A 15,396-nucleotide genomic window follows, 5' to 3' on the forward strand; every position below is an offset into this window, starting at 1 on the left:
GGGATTTTGGTACTGTTGAATCCTTAGGAGTGGACAGGGTCAGGGATGAGGGGACCCATTTAACAGAGGGGGAAATTGAGGCCCGTAGAAGGTCAGCGGCTTGTTCAGGCAGCCCGAGGGGTGCTCGATCGAGGAAAGGGGAAGTGAACCAGGCCACAGCCGCCGTTGATGGTCTGTGGCTTGGGCTGGCCCCGTGGGGCACCTCCCTGGAGCTTACTGTGATGTTCTCAGCCCTCTGGCTCTGTGGGGCGTGGGGGTGGGGACTTGGTTGACCCCGGACTGTGGAGGACAAGAGTTCAGGTACAGAAGGAGTGGGCACTGAAGGGGGTGCAGGTCACAGGAGCAGGTCCAGGGAGGTAGGTGCCATGTGTTATTTAACTTCCTTCTCCCCACGATGTGGTGTTCCCACTTCTGCCCCGTCCTCACCCACCTGGACCCAAATAGCTGAGGTCTGAACCTCCAGGGGCTTCCCAAGGGGTCATGGGGTAAGCGCCAGGTGTCCAGGGAGGCCCACTGGGGGACCTGAAACCACCATCAGAGACTGTGACGTGCCTGGAGCCTGCCGGGGACATGGAGGGGAGGGAGAGGACAGGGAGGCCAGCCTAGATAGGTGGATGGAAACTATAGGGAGTGTCAGTGTGGTTTCCTGTGTCCCTGGGGTCTTGGACCCCCTCGTTGCCTGGGAAAGAAAGGAGCAACCAGATCAGGCAAATGTACCCACTCATGCAGCCCCCAGTGAGCTCTCCCAGGCCTGAGCCAGCTCCAGGGCCCAGGTCAAAAGCTTTGCCCCACTTCTAGGCACAGAGGGCTCAGAAGGCTGGCTCACCTACAGATAGCCCCACGTATCAGCCTGATGGGCTCAGCTCTGGCCTCTGACTCAGAAACTCCAGGGCCGCTAAACAGCTGGGTGACCTTCATGAAGTCACTTCCCCTCTCTGGGCCTCAGTTCCGTCATCTGCAGGATAAATGACAAACAGATTTCAGTTCATGTGCCATCTCTGCTTGAATGGGAATGACCTTCTGGAGTCCTTTAGCTTAGTGGAAAGGAGTGCTGGGATGGATTGGTGATGTCTGCCACAGGTGCAGTACTAGTATTAATACACATGTCATGCGTTTGCCATCCCTGCTCCAACCTTGTCTCTGGGAGCACATTTGGTATGAGAACTACTGCTTCTAAGGACACCAGGCCCCCCTCTGAAGATACCCCAGAAGAAGCAGATCGATTCCATAGTTGGTTGAACTCCTCCACTCAATACTTACTGAGAACCCATTTATGCCCAGTTTCATCTTCAATCCTGGGGTCACAGAGCTGGCTTAGACAAGTTTCCAGAAGCTTGCAATCTGGTGGAAGAGATGGGGTGAAACTCCACAGCTAGAATGGGAGTCAGGAAACATCTGTGTCCTCAAAGAAAAGATAAACGCAGTCCCCTGGGGATTAAAATTGCTTAGGGACTTCCCTGGTGGTCCAGTGGTTAAGACTCTGGGCTTCCAATGCAGGAGGCAGGAGGTTCAATCTCTGGTTGGGAAAATAAGATCCATCATGCAACATGGCATGTCAAAAAAAAAAAGTGGCTATGTATTCACTGGGGGTAGATTAGAAAACCCTCCTGAAGATGGTGACCTTGAAACCTGTCTTCAAAGGGAAGAGATGAATTGAGAATAGACCGTATGGACAGGCAGTGAGTACAGTGTGGCAAAGGTAGCCAGACAGGAAAGGGCAGGGAACGGTGTGAGGAACAGTTATCTAGGAAGCCCTCCCCACGGTATCTCATCCTGCCTTTGAATGCGGCCCCCCAGCCAGAGCAGGCACGAGGCATCTCTCTTTGCTTGTCTTTTGACAAAAGAAGGAGAGAGGAGCCAAATGCCCTTTTCCAGACTCATCCTGGGGAGATTTTTTTCTCAAATACAGCCTCCTGCCTTAGTCTCTGAACCAGGGTGAGAGAACTTGGTTTTGTGTGTGTGGAGAAGAACACAGACTAGAATCTGACATTCTGGGCTCACATTTGAGCTCTACCACTTGCTGGCCAGTGACTTCACCTCTTTGTGCCTCAGTTTCCCCCTCTATAGAATGGGACGATCAGATGACGGAGGGAGGGTATACAGCTGAGTCTGAAACATAGCTAGCTCTTGAAATTATTGCCCCCCGCCCGTGCCCAGCCCATCTGTGTGAGGCGTGTTCCCTGAGACAGTTTCCAGGAAAGGTCAGGGTTCCTCAAAGCCTGGCCATGGAATCTCTGCCTTGAGAAAGATGCAAAGCATTTCTGGAAATTTCTTAGAGAAAGCTTACTCGGGCTGTTCCCACGGATGCCCACAAAGCATGCTCACTTCATAGCATTTTTTTAAAAAAATTGTTTGGCCACACTGCACAGATTGTGGGGTCTTAGTGCCCTGACCAGGGATCAAATCCACACTCCCTGCCTTGGAAGGGCAGAGTCTTAACCACTGGACCACCAGGGAAGTCCAGTGTGCTCATTTTAGAATGAACATTGGCAGAGAGTCTCTGAGGGGACCAGAGGCTACAGAGAGGCTTCTCTGGGCATCTGCTTCAAGGCTCACTTCCAAAGAGTGCAAAAAAAAAAAAATTCACGGGGAGATTGTGCCTGAGCATCACCTCAGAACATCCCTGCAAAATCCAGTCTTCCTTCCTTCTTTCATGCAACAAGTCTTTCTTGAAAATCTACTGCATGCCATGTACTAGCGGTGACAGTGGGTGGTGAGGAAGGTCTTCCTGCCCGAGGCAGCGCTACAGCAGCCTCTGTGGGAAAAGCCTTCAGGCGGAGGGTGCAGCAAGTGCACAAGCCTCAAAAGGGCTCAGCAGTTCATTTTATTATTATTTTAATCGATGAGACACTGTTATTTTACATATATATAGAATAACGTCTCATCTATTATATATATATAACAATGTCTCATCTATTATATATATGTGTGTGTGTGTGTGTATGTGTGTGTATATATATACATTGAATATATACAATGAATATATATATTCATTTGGGACCTTAGTTCCTCAACCAGGGATCGAACCCATGCCCCATGCATGAACTCCTAACCACTGGACCACCGGGGAAGTTGCAGGGCTCAGCATTTTAGAGCAACAGCAGAAGCATGTAGAGTAGAGAGATGGAGAGGGTAAGAGATGAGGTTACAGTGCCAGGGAGGGTCTGGTCATATGGAAGACTTTTATATCAGACTGTGATATTTTATACATATATATATTAGTTATGTATAATTATATTATGATAATATAATTAATGTTATATCAGTTATATATCATATTATAAAATTAAGTAAGGTAAGAGCAAAAGCAGAGGCCTCTCTAAAGTGGCAAGGAAGGTCTCTGGTAGGGTAACATTTGAGCAGAAACCTGTGTTGAGTGTGGGAGCAGAACATGAGGATAATTGGGCATTCTGGAAGAGCAGTCAGCAAGTGCAAAGGCCCTGGGGTGAGGATGTGCCTGACCTGTTTGCAGAACCGCAGGGAAACCAGGAGGCTGAGGTGGAGTGGATAGAGCGGGGAGCACAGGAAAAAAGAATTCAAGGGATCGGTACTGGCTGTGTTGCATATGGTAATGTGTGCGTGCTAAGTCGCTCAGTCACGACCCATTCTATGTGACCCTATGGATCATAGCCTGCCAGGTTCCTCTGTCCATGGGGATTCTCCAGGCAAGAATACTGGACTGGGTTGCCGTGCCCTCCTCCAGGGGATCTTCCTGACCCAGGGATCAAAAACACATCTCTTATGTCTCCTGCATTGGCAGGTGGGTTCTTTACCACTAGTGCCACCCTGGAAGCCCATACAGTAGAGAGGCTGGAATTTACTCTAAGCAAGGTAAGAGCCAGGAGGGACTGAGAGTACAGGAGGAACAGAATCTGAAGCAGAGATGGGCAAGGCATTGGACCCATCCCTGCCCTGGGTCAGCCAGGCCTGGCTTCTGGTCAGAACAGGTTTCAGGCCTGCAGGGCTCCTCTGACCCTTTGCCATGCCGGGGCGTTGGCGGGGGCGGGGGGCGAAGAGGGCGGAGCCAGGGGCGAAAGCCCGCCCCTCCTTCCCGGAGGCCTGCGGGCAGCGGTCTCCTGTCCAGGGCAGGAGGATGTTCTCACTGACTGACGGGGAGGAAACAGTGCATCCCACATCAAAAGGGGGCCTGGGTGGTTCCCACGCTCCGGCATCGTGGGAACCTTGCTACCCTGGGTTCTCGCAGGGGCCTGCAGATTGAGAGAGCTGGGGGCCACCTGGGGACTGTCCCCCAGCTTGCCGATGGGTAAATACAAAACAGCTCCACCATCACACCTTACTCACAGCCCTCCTCCCAGGAGCAAGACTGATTTTTGTAACCCAGAGCTCTGTGGTTTTTAAAGGGTGCCAGAGATTGGAGGACTGCTAAGATCTAAAACAGTCCCTTTCTGGGGTCCCCTCACCCCACTTTCTAACTCCCTGGCCAAAGGCTCAGCATGACCAGTGTCATGAGCCAGACCAGACTTTGTGCTTCATATAGACCTGAGGTAGCCAACTGTCCTTGCTGGTTGGTAGAGGCTCCCTGGAAATCTGTGCTGATGATTCTGCTTGGCTCGAGAGAGTGCTGTGATGGATTAGTGATGTCTGCCACAGGTGGGAGACAAGAAGTGGTGGTCCTCATGCTAAATATTTTTCTTTCCACCCATTTTACAGATAGCCCTGGAGAGAGGGAAGGATTGTTTTCTCATGAGATAGGAGGGAAGGAAGGAAGGAACGGAGGGGATGGGGAAGCCCTGGATATGTAGAGGACCTTAACAGGCTGTCTATATTGGAAGTGTTCTAAGGAATTCCCTGGCTCTCCAGTGCTTAGGACTCCACACTTCTACTTCAAGGGACATCGGTTCAATCCCAGGTCAGGGAACTAAGATCTGCATGCCAATAATATTAACAACAATAATACAATGGAAGTGTTTCAAAGGACAGCAGAAAGAGGAGAAGCCAGATGTGCCTCCATGCTATCTTATAAGAGGACTGGGGGACTTCCCTGTTGGTCCAGTGGTTAAGACTCTGTGGTCCCACTGAGCAGGGGGTGTGGGTTCAATCCCTGGTCAGGGAACTAAGATTCCACATGCTGTGTAGTGTGGCCAAGAACAACAAAAAAAGAGGATGGGGGAGGGGGATGAGATTAGAGTGGTGGTCTCCCTTCAGGAATGTCCTGGAGGAGTATGACAGATCCCAGGAAGGAGGGGATGGACCCCCCATCCCTTGGGTCCTGGAAGACTGCAAGGAGGAGAAACTCAAGACATTCCCACTCTCATCCCTGCAACAGACTATGAGCTTTGCATGCTTTATCCCATTGAACCTTTGCAAGACTCTATTCCCATTACACACGGGGAAACTGAGGCACAGCATCTTTCCCCTGTCACACCTCAGCTGCCCAAGCCTGGGGGCCCCATGGTACCTCTCCTCTGTTCCACTTCCCTCAGGAGCTATGTTCAGTGACTCCAGGTCACCAGAGTGTTTGGAGACCCCGATGTCTGCTCCAGACGCTGCCAACCCCCTCAGGGGTGGGGTCTGGGAGGGGTATCCCAGCTGACTGGGTGTAAGCCTGTGACGCTGGGCAGGCACAAAATGACGGCTGTGTGCTGTGCATGTGTGTGTTACTGTGTGTGTAAAGTGGGATCCTCCCAGCCAAGTGTCTGCATGTCATTGTGGGGGAGTGTAGGTCAGAGTGTGTGGACCAGTCTGTCCCACCCGGCTTCTCCTGTCCAGTTGAATGTCTTTGTGGTATCTGCACGTGGGTATTTTTCTGGGTGCTGTGTTCCCTGGAGTGTGTGAGTACATATTTCTGTGGTGTTCTCTGTGTAGAAGTGTGTGTCTATGTCTAGACCTGTGTGCGTTCATGGAGTGTGTTCCCTGAGGTGTGTCTGTATGTGTGCATGGTGTGTATTCCCTGGTGTGTGTCTGTGTGTTTGTGTGCAAGAGTGTGTGGCACGTTCCCCAAGTATTCGTGTATCTGTGTCTGTATCTCTATAGGAAGCGGGCCTCCTGGGTTGTGGGTACACTTGTGTGTGCGTGTAACTGTCATGTGATCCCTGGAGTGTGTGTGTACATGGAGGGGGCGGCATGTTTGCAGGGGTGTGTGCCGGTCTGTGCAGTGTTTTCCATGTGTGCATGAAGCTGTGTTCTATTGCACTTGGCATGTTCCCTATACATGTGCATGCATATATAGCCCACGTTCCAAGGGTGTGTGTGTGTGTGTGTGTTTCTGGACCCACTGAAGCAGCACACAAACCTGCCAAGTGTACCACTGGCTTAAAGACACCTTCCCCTCAGCTTGCTGGTGCCGACTGCGCCTGCCAGGGCAGGTGTCCAAACAGCACTGACCGTGCTCAGACCTGAGCAGGCATGCCAAGTGGGCTGCAGCAGCACCTTCCCCAGCTGTCACTGCCCTCACCCTTTAGGCTGCCCCTGGCTTTTTTTTTGGGGGGGGGGGTGCTGTGCCAGGTCTTACTTGTGGCATGCGGAATCTTCCTTCTACTTCCCTGACCAGGGATCAAACCCAGGACTCCTGAATTGAGAGCATGGAATCTTAACCACTGGACCACCAGGGAAGTCCCTTGTCCCTGGCTTTCATTGCACGCCTTCTCCTTATCAAAACTTCCCCATCTGATTTCATGCCCATCCACAGAAAGATACCAGTTCACCCACAAAGCTAAACTCTGAAGTCTGGACTCAGATGGGTGTATTGCACAGATCACAGCAGGCCTCCTCCTTCAACCCTCCTGACATGTATTATCATCCCCATTTTACAGATAAGGAGACTGAGGAGCACAGAGGTTAAGTGACTCTCCCAAGCTTATCACTGCAATGCCTTAGTGGTTTCTTCTCCAAGATGGTGAGAAGTTATACCATGACTTAGTGGGCTGAGGTGCAAAAGAGGTGAAATTAACCAGGATTACACAGTGATGGTGATATGATGGTGCCTGTTGATGTTCAGTCGCTCAGTCATGTCTGACTCTTTGCGACCCCATGCCAGGCTTCCCTGACCTTCACCATCTCCCAAAGCTTGCTCAAGCTCATGTCCACGGAGTTGGTGATGCCATCCAACCATCTCATTCTCTGTTGTCCCCTTATCCTCCTGCCTTCAATCTTTCCTAGCATCAGGGTCTTTTCTAATGAGTCGACTCTTCGCATCAGGTAGCCAAAGTATTGGAGCTTCAGCATCAGTCCTTCCAATGAATATTCAGGATTGTTTTCCTTTAGGATTGCCTGGTTTGACCTCTTTTCAGTTCAGGCAAGAATACTCGAGTGGGTTGTCATGCCCTGCTCCAGGGGATCTTCCCAACCCAGAGATTGAACCCATTTCTCTTATGTCTCCTGCATTGGCAGGCAGGTTCTTTAACCACTAGTGCCACCTGGGAAGCCCAATGATGGTAGTGATGATGGTTAAAACTATGAGTCTGTAGTAGGTACTAGGAAATGTGCTCAGCCTTTTACGTGTAGACTTTCACTGACTCTTCACAGCATATGTAAGGGAGGTGCCATAAAAAAAAAAAAAGTGAAGATGTTAGTTGCTTAGTTGTGTCCGACTCTTTGTGACCCCATAGACTGTAGCCCACCAGGCTCTTCTGCCCATGGAATCCTCAAGGCAAGAATACTGGAGTGGGTAGCCATTCCTTTCTCCAAGGGATCTTCTTGAAAGGGAGGTGCCATATTATCCCCATTTAACTGATGAGGAAACACATTTACGAGAGATGTGGTGATGTGCTGTTGTGTTGAAGTGAAGTCGCTCAGTGGTGTCCAACTCTTTGTGACCTCATGGACTGTAGCCTACCAGGCTTCTCCGTCCATGAGATTTTCTAGGCCAGAGTACTGGAGTGGGTTGCCATTTCCTTCTCCATCCAGCTGCTTAATGGTTGAGCTGAAATATGAAAGCAGCTCTGAATGATGCCAAAAGCCAGATCTCTTCAGAAGGAAGAGCAAAGAGGGGAGGCAAGCTACATTTTCCTGAGACCTTTTCATGTGAAGAGGGGATAATGCCTTAGTCACCAGAACTGACATCAATAAATACTCCAGAGGGGGAAAACGTTCGTCATCCAGTGTCTTTGGAAAACCTGGATTAGCCACAGCTAACCTGTTTCCTTATGCAGGACTTACCAGAGCCTTTAATACATTCACATACATTGTGAATGTCCTGGTGGGAGACAGTGAAGTGGCTCCTTGGTGATCCCTAAATCCTTCTTTCCCAGAACTTTTATGGGTATCAGCAAACTTTGAGAGAAGTTTGGCTAACGTCACGAATAGTTGGGTTTCAGACACAATAGTCAATGAAAAGGAACAGTTGGGAGCCAACGTCTCTCACCTTGGAGGAGGTCAGCTGTGGAGTGAGAGAGGGTCAGTACTAAGTCTAAGGGTTCATTCCATTATCACGGGGTGTTGGGCAGAGGTCCTTGCCGCACTCCACCCGATAATACTGACAGAAGGCTGTCAGTAGGAATGGAATTCTCTAGTGGTCATTCTAGATGACTGGGGCAGTCACAAAGGAGTCAGGGCATGCCCACGAGCCAGAGACAGAAGGCAAAGCAGGGGCCCCTGATCTGGTCTGGGGAGGCTACAGTCTCTTCTCTTCTCCTCTCAGGGTCCCCGCGCTCCCGGTGAAGAACTTGAATGGTACAGGGCCAGTCCACCCGGCCCTGGCAGGTGAGGTCCAGTCAAGGACGGAAAAGAAGGGCGGGGCCCACAAGGTGGTGGCGCCACCTGTCTGCCCATTGACTCCGCCCCTTGGTAGGCGTGGCCAAGAGGGCACATCCCCTACCATTAGGCTACAACTCTGGGGTGGGCGGGGCGGGCAGAAGGCTCTCAACTTGGCTTCAACTTCGGGTGGGGCTGAGTGGGCACCGTCCGTGGGACACACCCCATCCACCCATCCGAGGATTCCGGGGTGCACCAGGCGGGCGAGTCTGGGGAGAGACCCCAAGGGTCCTCTCGACGATGGGACAGCAGGGTGGACAGGGCCTGGATGAGCACCCCGCCCCCTGACTATCGCTGCTCGGTGTCTCGCAGGGATGACTGGGATCCTGCTCTGCGCCGCGGGGCTGCCCGTCTGCCTGACCCGGGCCCCCAAGCCCATCCTGCACCCACCGCCGGTGAGCAAGAGCGACGTCAAGCCCGTGCCTGGCGTGCCCGGGGTGTGCCGCAAGACCAAGAAGAAGCACCTGAAGAAGAGTAGGCCTCCTAAGCTAGACCCTGACCCCTGAACTAACCCTGCTAACCCATCTGAGCTCTTCTGGCCCCATCCACCACCAACTCTGATTACATAAAACCTCAAGCAACCCCTGACATGTGACTCCCACCAGCCCTTACAGCTTCTGACCCTACCCCTCAAGACCCCTGTCTTGAGCCTTGCCCTCAGGGCTAGACTCTGGGTACAGTCAAGCCCAGTCCAATTCTGTCCTTGCAGGTAAGAACCCTGAAGATGTGGTTCGAAGGTACATGCAGAAGGTGAAGAACCCACCTGATGAGGTGAGCCCCTGGGCAAGGAGGAGGGGCGGAGGGCAGGCAGCCTCCCCTCCAGAGATGGAGACCCCAGCACCCCCCTCCTTGTGAGGTTCTGTGTGTTTCAGCCTCTTCTTCCAGTTTGTGGGTTTGCCTTCTCACTGTCTTTACAGCATCTTTTGATAAACAGCAATGCTATGTTTAACAGAATCACATTTATCAACCTTTTGATGATCAACAGTTTTTGCATCTTATTTTTACCCATCTTTTTCCACCAAACGTATTTAAGCTTTGTTTTCGATAGTTAAGCCTTGACTGTGTCTGGAGGGAGTGTGAGGGAGCCATCTCTTCCCCTGCCATGCACCTGAATTCAGTACCTGGGGGTGTCCCCTCTCTTTGACAGATGGAGGCCAGAGAGGGGGCGGTCTGCTGCCTTGGGGGGGTTGAGGGTCTGGCCCCTGCTGAGGGGCAGTGCTGACATGGGGGTGTCCTGCCCTCCCCAGTCCTCAGTCTCCTCTCTGTGCTCCCCCCGACCCCAGGACTGCACCATCTGCATGGAGCGGCTGGTCACGGCCTCTGGCTACGAGGGTGTGCTTCGGCACAAGGGTGTGCGACCTGAGCTTGTGGGCCGCCTGGGCCGCTGTGGCCACATGTACCACCTGCTGTGCCTCGTGGCCATGTACTCCAATGGCAACAAGGTGGGCTGGCGGGCAGGGGGAGCAGACAGGAGGGCTGGGGAGGGGCCCAGACACCTGGGAACCTCACAGCCACCCCCCACTCCCCGCCCCAGGATGGCAGCCTGCAGTGCCCCACCTGCAAGGCCATCTACGGGGAGAAGACGGGCACTCAGCCGCCCGGGAAGATGGAGTTTCACCTCATCCCTCACTCGCTGCCCGGTTTTGCTGACACCCAGACCATCCGTATCGTCTATGACATCCCCACCGGCATCCAGGTGAGCCCTCAGGCCCCTGACTTTGAACTCGCCAGCGGTTCCCCACTGCCGTCTGTGGTTCAAGCCCCCTGCTGCCCCTCCCCACAGGGCCCTGAGCACCCCAACCCAGGCAAGAAGTTCACTGCAAGAGGCTTCCCACGCCACTGCTATCTGCCCAACAACGAGAAGGGCCGGAAGGTGGGTGCCGCAAGGGCAAGGGTGTGTGGGAGCAGGCCGGGGCCCCAGCACTGACCATAGCCATCTAGTGTGCGTGTGTCTAGCCCTGCCAGCGACCTCAAAACCTCATTTCATTGACCAGCCCGCTGAGGTCAAGGTCTTTTTAAAGATAAACAAAGCCTCAGAGAGGGCAAGTCATTTGTCCGAGGTCACACAGTGAGGTCACACAGGAGTCTGGATTTGAACCCAAGCAGTTTAGACTCTTCACCGCCACACCAGAAGAGTGTCGGCTTTTACTTTTTGTTTTTCAAAAGAAGCCAGAAATTCTGATTTTCACGTGAAACCTTCAGGTTTTTGAATACTGCCAACGAAGGAACGAAGCGGCTATTTAACACAGCGTGAGGTTCAAGCCAAATACAGCTGAGGGTCATCAGTTTGAGACTCTTCACCTCAAAGAAATAGGCTGATAACATGGAAAGGGGTTTTACTGGGGGAGCTCAGAGTGGGAGTCAGTCTAGGGAAGGAAGTGAGCACACCGGGTGGCCTTGGGGAATCTTGCAGGGTAACCTCAGGGTGGGCGGGGAGGGACTCTAGCCGTGGGCCGTGTTGCCTGTGACCCTTCCTCGCTTCGCCCCCATTTGCCCCGCCCCTTGCCCCGCCCTCCAGGTGCTGCGGCTGCTCATCACCGCCTGGGAGCGGAGACTCATCTTCACCATCGGGACGTCCAACACCACAGGCGAGTCGGACACCGTGGTGTGGAATGAGATCCACCACAAGACCGAGTTTGGATCCAACCTGACGGGCCATGGCTACCCGGACGCTAGCTACCTAGACAACGTGCTGGCGGAGCTCACAGCTCAGGGTGTGTCTGAGGCTGTGGCCAAGGCCTGAGATCCGAGGCTGCCCACCTTCCCTCCTGCTTTGCCCCTGATCCGGCACATGCCTCCCTCCGCCCGCCGGGTGTGTCCTGGCGGCCCAGGTTCAGGGCTGGGGAGGAGCCTGCAGGAGGAGCCAGGAGCGTTCCGGGAATTTGGCTGGTAGCAGTTGGGATGATGGGAGGATGGCAGGCCAGCCGGCTTGACCCTAGCTCCCCTGAGAGGGTCGCAAGGGTGTACCGGAAACCATAGCAACCTCCCTGCTAAAAAGACAGAGCCCCACCCCCTCACACAAACACACGTGTCCTGTTGAACACATGCACGCACACCCACGTGCCTCTACTTACCCCCAGACTGGGGGGGAAGAGACAGAAAGACCCCTGTGATACCGCATATGGATTCCCATCTGTGTCTCTATCGCATCTGTACAGGCTTGTCTGCAAGCAGGGGACTCAGGGCTAGCACCTGGGGGCCCAATAGGGCTCCAGGAGAAAAGGGGGCATTTGGGAAGCTCAGTATCCTCCCATCTCTGCCACCCACTGATGGCCCACGGGGTGGAAGCCCCCAGATATTCAGCAGTTTTGCAAAAGGGCAGGACAGGGAGACAGACTAGGAGAATCTTATTTTGTGCTTATGTCTCTTCATCCTTCTGGGACCCTGACCTCCTCCTCTCCCATCCCCGAGCCTTATGTCTGTCCCTGATAAAGGCACTGTTTTCCTTCCTTCCCCACCCCATTCTCTCCACCAAATCACTCCTAACATCAAGATCCAAAGGCTGGAGCTTCTGGCTTCAGGAGCGAGACGAGTCAGGCCTGGCTTAGGCCAGCAGGTTTAAAAAGCAGACCAGACAGCAAAGAGTCCATTTCCCTTTCCTCGGGAGTGGGCAGTGGGGTGGCTGATAGTCTCGGCCAACCAGGGGCCTGTTGCCCAGGCAACTCACCAGCTCCGCCTCTGTTGATTGGCTGCCATGGTGGAAGTCAGCCAAGATTTAAAGGGACGCCAGCGATTGCTCTTTTGAAAATCTACCAGTCCCACTGTGGGTGGAGAAATAAATGGTCTTTCTCCTCCTCAACTGGGTCTTTTCCTGTCAAGAAGGGGCGTGGGTGGCTCTGTTTCTGGGGGACTTCAGTCCATCCCATGGGGGAGCTTGCAACAAAATGGTGACTCAAGACCACTGTCCCTGTCAGGCTAGGGCAGCTGGAGATGGAGGGTCCCCACGCTTCTCTTGTCCTGGGGGTGTGATGGTGGCAGAGGCAGACCCTCCCAATCCTAGTCCCCAAGAGGGTACAAGGTGAAGTTCTGTACTCAAGCACAGGTGCAAGGCAATGCACGCAGCTCCCGGGTTCAATGACTAGGAATGAGGAGCTCAGGCTGGGAACCTCCAGGAAACAAGGGGGAACTGGGAGACGCCATGATGGCTTTCTAGAACCTCAGAATCCCAGTCTTTGCCCTCAGGGAGGAGGACCAGGTTCTGTCTAGGAAGAGACAAGGACCTGTCCCAGGATCTGCAGCAAGTCTCCTATCAACCTCTCACATCCCAGGAGGCTGGGAGGCTGTAGTGAATGCTGCGGCTCCAGGCGACCCCTGCTGGGCACCTTTGGGATAGCACCGCATCTTTCCTGGTTCTTAAGGTTTCTGTCCTACCCTCTAGTTAATACAAAACGGGAAATGAATATTTGGAGACCCTTCCAATCCTGCCAGTTGGGTATTCCCCAACATTTTAACTTCTGCGATTCATTCTCAAACAAAAGCTCACCTCAATATAAAATCGCCCAGCCCCGTGATCCTCAAATCTCACGTGCAATCCACATCACCTGAAAGCCCTGATGCCTGCCCTCATGCTCCTCAGATTCTGATTCAGTTGATCCAGGAAGCTGCATTTCCAGCAGATACTCTGAGAATAGGGTATCCAGTTGATACTTCTCCCACAGGGTATCTGTGAACCACGACTGAGAAATCTCTCCCTGTTTCCTACGCTATTGCCATGGAACCCATTTTGAAAATCACACATATCAACTCTCTCACTTATTTTATACAGGGTAAACTGAGGCTTAAAGAGAGGGAAAGAGCCTGGCCTGAGGTCTCTCAGGCTTCAGGGGTCTGGGTCAGGCACTGGGCTCTCAGCCTCAGTTATTCCTGGGGGCCCCTGATTGTAGAAGCTTGTGGTTAGGATTCTTGGCCAAGGACAGGGTTCAGGAGGATCAGTGAGGTTACAGGGATTGGCAGACATGAAAATAGGAAGGGGTTGAGCCCATTTTAGTGCCTGTCTGGGGCAACAAGGCCACATGGGCATCAGGGCTTCAGGTACAGCTGTATCTAGCGGCTCAGGGCCAGGCCGCCCTAGTCAGTGTGGGTAGAGGCCAGTCCAGTGAAGCAGAGACCTCAAGGTGAGCCAAGGAAGTCAGATTCCTTATTCCATCCACTCCAGTCTGCCTCAACCCAGAGGGAGAGATTCATTCAGTGCAAGGCTGGTCCCCAGCCAAAGGACTTCCATGCCTGGGTTCCGGGCTTAGGACACAGGGGACTAGGATATCTCTAGGAGCCTGCAAGTCACAGCATCAGTGAGGTGCAGGGCAGCCACGAGGGGATTCCTGGGCCGGGGGATGTTGAGAAGGGCCCACTGGCTCCTCCCTCCTCCTTCCAGGCTGACTCTGGCATCTCCTTAGGGCCTCAGGGGGCCCGAAACCACCTTCCCCTGTTCCTGCTGCTGGAACTCCTCGTGGGCTTGGTCCAGGTCTGTGAGCACCTTCAGCAGGCGGGCAGCGGCCTCCCTCTGCCGAGCCAGGGCATCAGTACAGGCCCCTGGGAGAGAGAAGAGGAGGCCATAGCGTTTCAGCCAGGCCGCAGCAGGCTGCTCTAATTCAGGTTGAGTGGCTTCCTCAGACTCTGGATGTGCCTGGTGCCCCAAGAATCCTAAAATGTGCCAGAGCCGGGCACATGCAGCTCCCCGACCCGCTGGTGGATTGCAAACAGGAGAGTGGGGGTGAGGGAGAAGGGGCTCAGAAACCAGGGTGGGAGGTTCTTGGCAAGTTGTGGGAGGTACCAGAGAAGAGAAAGAAAAGGGATTTCCTTATCCCCTTACCTTCCATGGCACTGGAGCCCTGCTCTGTGGCTGCCTCCAGAGTTGTATCCATGTTGGAATCCTCAAGGAATTTCATCCTGAAAGTTAAGAGGGAGAAAACCAGGCTGGTCCCTGAATCCCAATCCTGCTCTCGAACCCAGAAATTCTGCTGGTTGAAGGAAACATTACAGGTTCCCACTAAATCATCACCATTGCCATCATCATCACAGCAAACATAGAGTGTCTGATGCTATTCCAAGCCCTTTCCATGTATAAACTCATTTAATTAGCACAAAACACAGGTGGATACTTACTAGGAGCTCCATTACACAGATGACCACTGAGACAGAGAGAACTAAAGCAACTTGCCTAAGGTTGCACAGCATAATAATAATTGTTACCCTTTATTATTAGAAAGGGTATTATATTTCATATTTTTATTATATAGAAAGCTAACGATGTGTCCAGGCACCTACAAAGTGCTTTACCTGTATGAGTTCTTTCGGTCCTCAGGACAACCCCATGAGGTAAGGACTGTTGGTACCCTAATTTTCCAGACTGAGAAAACTGAGGTACAGAGAAGGTAAGCAACTCGCCCAAGTTTCACACAGCCTGTCCAGGATTTGAACCCAGGCAGGCCAGCTTCAGGACTCACACTGTAAGCTGGAACAAATCTCCATCACTGAGTTACAGTGACCCTGAGATCAACCAAGAGGGGGTGGGAACACACATCCACTTGTGTCTCGGGAGTCCTGGGTATCAGAGGATCTCAAGATCCATGGGACTTCCCTGGCAGCCCAGTGGTTAAGACTCTGAGCTTCCAATGTCCCGGGGCAAGGGTTCAATCCCTGGTGGGGGAACTAAGACCCTACATGCCGTGTGGCATGGCCAAAGTG

The 15,396-nt window shown here is 52.9% G+C and overlaps 2 protein-coding genes across 2 annotated transcripts in view; one reads left to right on the top strand and one right to left on the bottom strand.

Moving 5' to 3' along the window:
- Positions 1–12,511, top strand: part of DTX1 (deltex 1, E3 ubiquitin ligase) — a 19,526-nt gene extending 7,015 nt beyond the window's left edge. Inside the window, exons 2-8 of the mRNA XM_010828566.1 lie at positions 8,600–8,661; positions 9,025–9,186; positions 9,422–9,483; positions 9,996–10,154; positions 10,247–10,408; positions 10,496–10,585; positions 11,231–12,511. Of these exons, the coding sequence (XP_010826868.1) occupies positions 9,027–9,186; positions 9,422–9,483; positions 9,996–10,154; positions 10,247–10,408; positions 10,496–10,585; positions 11,231–11,455 (858 nt within the window). The 5' untranslated portion in view covers positions 8,600–8,661; positions 9,025–9,026 and the 3' untranslated portion in view covers positions 11,456–12,511. The remainder of the gene's footprint in view (positions 1–8,599; positions 8,662–9,024; positions 9,187–9,421; positions 9,484–9,995; positions 10,155–10,246; positions 10,409–10,495; positions 10,586–11,230) is intronic.
- A 942-nt stretch (positions 12,512–13,453) lies between these two features.
- The window catches only part of RASAL1 (RAS protein activator like 1 (GAP1 like)), a 33,536-nt gene continuing 31,593 nt past the window's right edge, over positions 13,454–15,396 (bottom strand). The window contains exons 20-21 of the mRNA XM_010828567.1: positions 14,522–14,598; positions 13,454–14,241 (exon numbers count right to left, since the gene is read on the bottom strand). Of these exons, the coding sequence (XP_010826869.1) occupies positions 14,102–14,241; positions 14,522–14,598 (217 nt within the window). The 3' untranslated portion in view covers positions 13,454–14,101. The remainder of the gene's footprint in view (positions 14,242–14,521; positions 14,599–15,396) is intronic.

The sequence above is a fragment of the Bison bison genome, unplaced genomic scaffold (assembly GCF_000754665.1).
Source record: "Bison bison bison isolate TAMUID 2011002044 unplaced genomic scaffold, Bison_UMD1.0 scf7180017864495, whole genome shotgun sequence".
NCBI lineage: Eukaryota > Metazoa > Chordata > Mammalia > Artiodactyla > Bovidae > Bison > Bison bison.